Genomic DNA, 7,847 nt, shown 5'->3' with positions numbered 1-7,847 from the left:
TTGAGCTATTCTCATCAAATTTTCATCAAAGCTTTATTATGATAATACGGAGAAGGCAAATCAATAATTTGGTCAAAAGGTCAAAGTCATATAAAATCATCAACTTTCATCAAATTGACCTGAAATTTAAATTTACCATTTGAGTTTTGTCATGAAATTTTCAACAAAACTTTATTATGATAATATGGGGAAAGCAAATGAATAATGTTGTCAAAGGTCAAGGTTGTGTAAAATCACCAATTTTCACCTGATTGACCTGAAATGTAAATAATTTGCATATTTGGTCACCGAATTGGTTCACTAATCAAAAGGTAGGAGTCAATTAGTTATTCTTTTTTAGATCAAAAGGTCAAGGGTCAAGGTTGCATAAAATTGTCAATTTTCATCCAGTTGACCTGAAATTGTAAAAATTTGCATATTTGGTCGCAGAATTGGTTAACCAATCAAAAGCTCCACGCTGATTATTTTTTAGATCTAAAGTTTAAAGGTCAAGGCTGTATACAATCATCAAATTTTGCATTTTAAAAAACAGTTTTGGTTTTTTTTAGCATACATAAGAGGAAGAAGCCATCTGAATACAAACGGATGCGGATAGGTTTGCATTTTCAGATGCTTTCTAGTTTCCCTTTCTTCATCCATTGGTTTGTTTGTAGCCAGGTGTTTCCCAACCACACAAACATCAGTCATCCTTTTATCCTCCATTGCCAAGCTCTTCCAAGAGCCTAAAGGTTACAATGATGCCAGTAATAATGAAAATAATCTTTATTCAGAACAATTAAAATATATGAGCAGAAAAAAAGTTAAGAGCGTTTAAAAAAAACAAAAAAAACACGTGTTTAAATAAGCAAGCACACAAAGCAGAGTGCGAAGGTTCAGATTAATTCATTCAAGCACAGATTCAGTTGTGGGGATAGGTGAGGCAGTGGAAAGATCCTCCAGTGGATCCCGAGAAAGGACCCTGGGTTGCCTCGGCACACAGAGCTGATCAAATTGTCCTGCGGCAGCCTCCAGGTGTGGAAGCACCTGCTGTTAACGGCATATGGGTACAGGGACGATGGTCTTAGTATGGCATTCCATGGCATTTACTGTTCATGTTAAAAGTGCAATCGAGTGCTAAAAAGATTGCAAAGCCCAAAGCAGATCATGCCAAATACATTTCAGCTTCCAGGTAGTTCCGATACGTCGGCTTCACGCACAACACGGCGTTGCTTTAAAACCCAGTCGGTGCATATTACCTCCACCACAGAAGGTGAGCGAAGGTTTATGTTTTCACCCCTGTCTGTTTATTTGTCTGTGAGCAGGATATCTCAAATAGTTGTGGACAAATTCGGCCAAAACCTGGTGGAAAGGTTGGGTGTCTGACAAGAAAGACGCTATTTGATTTTGTTGAAGACCCAGCTCTGAATCCAGATACGAGAAGTGATTCTTCACCATTGAGAGATGGGACCACACATTATATACACTATACAGCATGATATTTCAAAAAGTTGTGGACAGATTATGCCAAAACTATGTGGATATGTTGGATTTTTTTTGTTTTTTTTTGTATACAGAATCGAGGCTCGTGAAAGAGCTAACATTTATCACACAAACAAATCAAACAGACACACAAAGTATATAATAGGGGGAGCGGTAGACAATATGGGGAGAGAAGGGGAAGCACACAAACACAACATTTGAGAGCAGGGACATCGGGATATCTGTGGGAGGGAGAGGGCATGGGGGCAGGAGGTGTGAGAAGGGGGGGGGGGGGGGAGACCTTTATGAACAAGTTAGGTGGCAAGAACAAGCTTTTTTCTATGATTTATGAACTACTCAGGTAATTTCAATTGAATTTTATATATTTGAACACGAGAACATGAATGGGAACACAAACTTGCAGTTTCGCAGTACTTTGGCTCTGAATATGTCTAATTGTATGGAACCTCATCCTGATCGCGCATGTGCACTTGCGGTATAGCAATTACTTCAGTCTCTGCCTGCCTACCAGTCAAACAAAATGGAAAATCATTCCAAACAAAAAACTCACAATTTTTAGGAACATCATAAAGGACATAAACAACAGGAACAAATGAATGAATGAATGAATGATCGTTTTAAGGCCATTTTCCCCGCCAGAGCGGGGGTTAGCCTTGCGGGTCCCATGACAATCATGGTTCCCTGTTTGAGGCAATGTTTTTATGGCCGATTGCCCTTCCTGACGCCAACCCTTGGTCGCCTCTTACGCAGGGATACGGTGTACCTATTCTAACCGGGGTACACACCGGGATCATTCATCCCAGCAAGCTGGTACTCAATGTGCCGACCTCGGAAGGATGACAGGCTGAGTCAACCCCCCTGGCGTTAATTCAGCGATCGACCGGGATTCGAACCCAGGATCCTAGGATCCCAAGCCGGCACCCTAACCGCTAAGCCAACACCAGGCTTGAACAACAGGAACAAATAACTAATTTAATGTGTTTAATAAGGTTGTGTAAAAGACGCTGCATCAACGGCGGTAAAATTCCGAATAAATGGGTTTCTACCTGCGACAAGCTGCAGTTCTACAAAAGCTTTACGTTGTTGTTGCTGTTGTTGGGATTCCTGTTGTGGGTTGATTTTTCAAATGTGCACCCATTGGTCGGACAGCTGCTGGACCACACCCATATCTGTCGCTCGACTCCACCCACCATAGTGTCGAGACGAAATGATTTGGCCAACATCTTTTTTCATGGTGGGCCTAACACATTGGGCCTGTATCAGCCTCTGCTGATTACACAAACTAACCGGCTTTGTTGTGTTAGATTTCCATTGGCTTTGAATGAGTCTGGTGTTAAATTAATTATGATCCCGGCGATAGTTTGCCTACTCTTCGCGAAGGACACCATGGAATCTTTAACATCCACCAAAGAATGCTGGCAGATGGAATGTCCGTTTGACGCTCTTTTGAGGGACGGCAAACACATTGATGAATCACCCTGCCTGTGAAACACCAGGATGACAGTTTATACCTGGGTTTGGAATCAAACCTAGGCTAAACAGGTTAGAGGTGAATGTGCGTACCTCTAGGCCATCCTGTCAGCCCTAGATATGAGATAACATGAAATATCATGTTTATGAATTGAAAATCATCGATTCTTACACTTGGTGAAAGACGAAATAACGAAAAACAAGTTACCGATGGCCAATGGTCAACGAAGAGTTTCTCCCAACCTCTGGTCACATCTTTTGGGTCCATCAGACCCTGGTTTACCAGCTGCACCAGAAGGTCCACCAAATCCTGTAAGTTAATCTACACAGAAAAGAAAGGCCAAGAAGAGGAGAGAGATTAAACATTGGTTACAAACTGCGAATGGGAGCTTTGAAGATCCACAGAAAGAGTGCTAGACACGTTAGTACAGACATGATAAAAGTTTACTACGACTACTACTACTACTACTACCGCCACCACCACCACCACCACCAAGGTCTCAGAGAAAATCACCTTCACAGCCTCAAATTTTTCCTCCCCACTTCTGTCAAGCATTCATTCTCTCTTTTTTTTTTTTTTTTTTTCCTCTCTCCTCTCTCTCTCTCTCTCTCTCTCTCTCTCTCTCTCTCTCTCTCTCTCTCTCTCTCTCTCTCTCTCTCTCTCTCTCTCTCTCTCTCTCTCTCTCTCTCTCTCTCTCTCTCTCCTCCTCCTCCCCCCCCCCCCCCCCCCACTTCTTATGTCCCTCTCCACCACTTCCTTCCTTCCACCTCTTGTGGTATATGCTCCTTCTCCTGACAACTGCATCCATAATCAAATGACTCTCCTGACCCTCATCCTCCTCCTGAGCACATGCCCCAACCAATGCAGACGTGCCTTTTTGCTAATGTCATTTACTCCTGCACACCTCATGATATGCTCATTCATCAGACATTCCCATCAACCCTCTCTTAAATTAATTTGCATAAACTTCACACACACATACATACATGGATACTATTCAATGTCATTACCCTTTAGCCCTCATTGCAGAAAGTATGGATGGACTGAAGGAGAAGATGAACAAGTGGAAGGAATGTATGGAGACAAAAGGTCTGAAGGTGAATAAAGGAAAGACGAAGGTGATGGCAAGTGGTAAAGCATGTGGTGAGGTGGAAAGAACTGGGAAATGGCCGTTTGCTGTGTGCAGGAAGGGTGTCGGAGTGAACTCCATTCAATGTACAATGTGCGCTGAGTGGGTTCATCAAAAATGTAGTGGTCTGAGAGGGTCATTAACCAGTGTGGCAGCTACATTCAAGTGTAAGGTGTGCACAGAGGGAGCTGCAGATGGAGGAAATGTTGAGTTGGATCTTGGAGACGGCGTGAAGCTGGAAGGTGTGAAAACATTTTGCTACCTGGGGGACATGTTGAATGGAGAAGGTGGATCAGACTCGGCAGCGGTTGCGAGTGAGATGTGTATGGAAGAAGTTTCGGGAACTGAGTGGCGCGCTGATGAGGAGGGGTGTCGTTGAAGCTGAAGGGAAAGGTGTATGGTGCATGTGTGAGAAGTGTTATGATTTATAGGAGCGAGACATGGGTAATGAACGTAGAGCAGCAAAGAAGGTTGGAAAGGGTGGAAATGCGAATGGTTCGGTGGATGTGCGTATCGTTGAGAGAGAGGGAGACAAATGATGAATTGCGAAAGATGATGGGAATAGAGCCTGTGATGGACGCTGTGAAGAGGAACAGTTTGAGATGGTTTGGTCATGTTATGAGGAAGGATGAAAGTGACTGGTTGAGAAGAATGTTGGAAATGAATGTTGAAGGAAGTAGAGGACGGGGAAGACCGAGAAAGACTTGGCTAAAGATGGTGAAAGAAGAAATGCGGGCAAGGGGGTTAACAATGAGAGATGCAGAAAATAGGGCAAAATGGAGAAGATCGTCATGGGGACCACGAGGCTAACCCCCGCTCGAGCAGGGAAAATGGCCTTAAAATGCATGTTGTGTTATTACCCTTTAGCCCTCGATGAAACGACTATAGAACAGTTGTTTTTTTAGTCCCCTACCGGTGTACACCGGAGGGGACTACAGGTTTGCACGCCGTCCCTCCGTCAGTCCGTCACGCAAAGAACAGTTTTCCGGACTTTTTTTCTAAACGCTTAATGCTAATGATTTCAAACTTGGCACATGGTTTCCTCATGATTAGTTACAGGTCAAGTTCGAACTTCACGACGTTTCGATCATTTTAAACAAAGTTATGGCACTTTGAACTTTGGGAATTCTGATAATTCTGATGATCCTTAACTCAGTGCCATTTTAAGTTTTAACTTCCCTTAAAAACCAATTTCTCTGCAATAATAGGACCGATTGAGATAAATTTTCAACATATGATAGACTCGGTCTGTGGAATATTTTAATGGTAATTATGACGTCACAGGTCACGTGGTTCAGCCGCCATATTGTTTTTCGTGAAAACATGAAAACCCCTTTTTCTCTGCAACGGCTGAACAGATCGAGGCCAAACTTTGCAGGCAGAATCGCATACCCATGACGAACAAAAAAGTCAGCGAGCATGACGTCATGCATCACATGGTTTCAGAGTTATGACGTTTTAAAGCATGAACCTTTAAAACCGAGCTCCTCCCTCATTTTTGATCCAATTGAGGGGAAACTTCACAGATCTGTTCAGCACTAAAATGTCCTTTTAGAATTTGAGATAGGGCACGTGGTTTGGCAGATATCGTTAATTAAACGAAAATATTTTTTAAAAATGGATATCTCTTGTTTATTCTCGAGTTCTCCTCAAGCCGCACTGCGCATCCTCAGCCTCGTCTCGCGGACGTCAACAGCGCGACACAGCGCGCGCTTTCCGGAGGGGCGGAACCAAGCCGAGCAACATATATATACACATCGATCATTGATCGTGAACCGAAAAATATAATAAATTACTGATGGTTTCAGAGTTATGACGTTTTTAAGCATGAACCTTTAAAACCGAGCCCCTCCCTCATTTTTGATCCAATCGAGGGGAAACTTCACAGATCTGTTCAGCACTAAAATGTCCTTTTGGAATTTGCGATAGGGCACGTGGTTTGACAGATATCGTGAATATCGCTAGTACCTCTTGAATCGCTAGTACCTCAGACCGTGAGTTGGTAATAATTTATATAATTCACACAGTGCAATACGTGCAGGCCACTCCACGGAGCGACCTTGCGGGCTTATCAATGAGGCGAGGCGTGACACACGTGTCTCAGCATACCTCAGATCAAGTTTGAAAACCAGCATCAACTGTGCATAAATTTGCATATTCGATCATTTTTGACAAAGTTATGGCACATTGAACTTTGGTAGGGGACATGTATTGCAGCGCAATACTCAGAATGCTTGTTTTTATAGTGTCGAGGCTCGTGGAGGAGCTAGAACACAGATAGGACCAGGATGTGACAGATCAATAATAATATTAGGAAAAGAGAGGGGGAGGAGGTTGTTAGGGTTAGGATTAAAGGACAAATAGAGGGAGACTTGAGAAACAAGCATTCTGAGTATTGCGCTGCAATACATGTCCCCTACCAAAGTTCAAAGTGCCACAACTTTGTCAAAAATGATCGAATATGCAAATTTATGCACGGTTGATGATGGTTTTCAAACTTGATCTGAGGTATGCTGAGACACGTGTGTCACGCCTCGCCTCGTTGATAAGCCCGCAAGGTCGCTCCGTGGAGCGGCTTGCACGTATGGCACTGTGTGAATTATATAAATTATTACCAACTCACGGTCGGAGGTACTAGCGATTCAAGAGATATCCATTTTTATTTTTTTTTTCGTTTAATAAACGATATCTGCCAAACCACGTGCCCTATCGCAAATTCCAAAAGGACATTTTAGTGCTGAACAGATCTGTGAAGTTTCCCCTCGATTGGATCAAAAAGGAGGGAGGAGCTCGCTTTTAAAGGCTCATGCTTAAAAACGTCATAACTCTGAAACCATGTGACGCATGACGTCATGCTCGCTGACTTTTTTGTTCGACATGGGTATGCTATTCTGCCTGCAAAGTTTGGCCTCGATCTGTTCAGCCGTTGCAGAGAAAAAGGGGTTTTCGTGTTTTAACGAAAAACAATATGGCGACCGAACCACGTGACCTGTGACGTCATAATTACCATTAATATATTCTACAGACCGAGTCCGTCATATTGTGAAAATTTTATCTCAATCGGTCCTATTATTGCAGAGAAATTGGTTTTTAAAGGAAATTAAAACTTAAAATGGCACTGAGTTAAGGATCATCAGAATTATCAGAATTCCCAAAGTTCATAGTGCCATAACTTTGTCAAAAATGATCGAAACGTCGTGAAGTTCGAACTTGATCTGTAACTTATCATGAGGAAACCATGTACCAAGTTTGAAATCATTAGCATTAAGCGTTTAGAAAAAAAGTCCGGAAAACTGTTCTTTGCGTGACGGACTGACGGACTGACAGACTGACGGACGGAATGCAAACCTGTAGTCCCCTCCGGTGTCCACCGGTAGGGGACTAATAACAGATATGGAAAAGAATGAGGGTGGGTTTGATGGACAAGGTGGATACAGCTGCAAACTCAATCACAGAAATGGAAAGAAAACCTGGAAAATTGGAAATGATTGGGCTTGGGGGGGGGGGGGGGGGTGGGGGGCGGAGGGTGAAATCAATGGATATGTGGTTTGCCCAAGAAAGATCATGGCTGACAATGAGGCCCAAAAGTTTGAGGGTGTGAAATTACTACTTCGACTACGACTACTACAACTAATATTACTATTACTACTACTACCACAACCACCACCACAGATAGATTCAGTTTTCTCTTGGAGTGTTAAATTTCTGGAAACTCCCAGTGCAAATGAGCTGATTTCATCTCTATTAAGACAATGAGTTACTTCATGT

At 42.8% G+C, this 7,847-nt stretch overlaps 1 protein-coding gene across 5 annotated transcripts in view; it reads right to left on the bottom strand.

Moving 5' to 3' along the window:
- Positions 1-747: 747 nt before the first annotated feature.
- Positions 748-7,847, bottom strand: part of CDAN1 (codanin 1) — a 101,792-nt gene continuing 94,692 nt past the window's right edge. For 4 of the 5 annotated variants that reach the window (XM_078780841.1, XM_078780842.1, XM_078780843.1 and 1 more), the window contains 2 exons: positions 3,158-3,271; positions 748-1,026 (listed from right to left, as the gene is read on the bottom strand). In XM_078780841.1, coding sequence (XP_078636967.1) covers positions 883-1,026; positions 3,158-3,271 — 258 coding nt within the window. In that variant the 3' untranslated portion in view covers positions 748-882. The remainder of the gene's footprint in view (positions 1,027-3,157; positions 3,272-7,847) is intronic. The other variant, XM_078780844.1, reaches the window with a different exon arrangement.

The sequence above is a fragment of the Myxine glutinosa genome, chromosome 6 (assembly GCF_964187855.1).
Source record: "Myxine glutinosa chromosome 6, kmMyxGlut1.1, whole genome shotgun sequence".
Taxonomy (NCBI): domain Eukaryota; kingdom Metazoa; phylum Chordata; class Myxini; order Myxiniformes; family Myxinidae; genus Myxine; species Myxine glutinosa.
The sequence above is the reverse complement of the archived record's forward strand: the minus strand, read 5'-3'. Positions and strand labels throughout refer to the sequence as shown.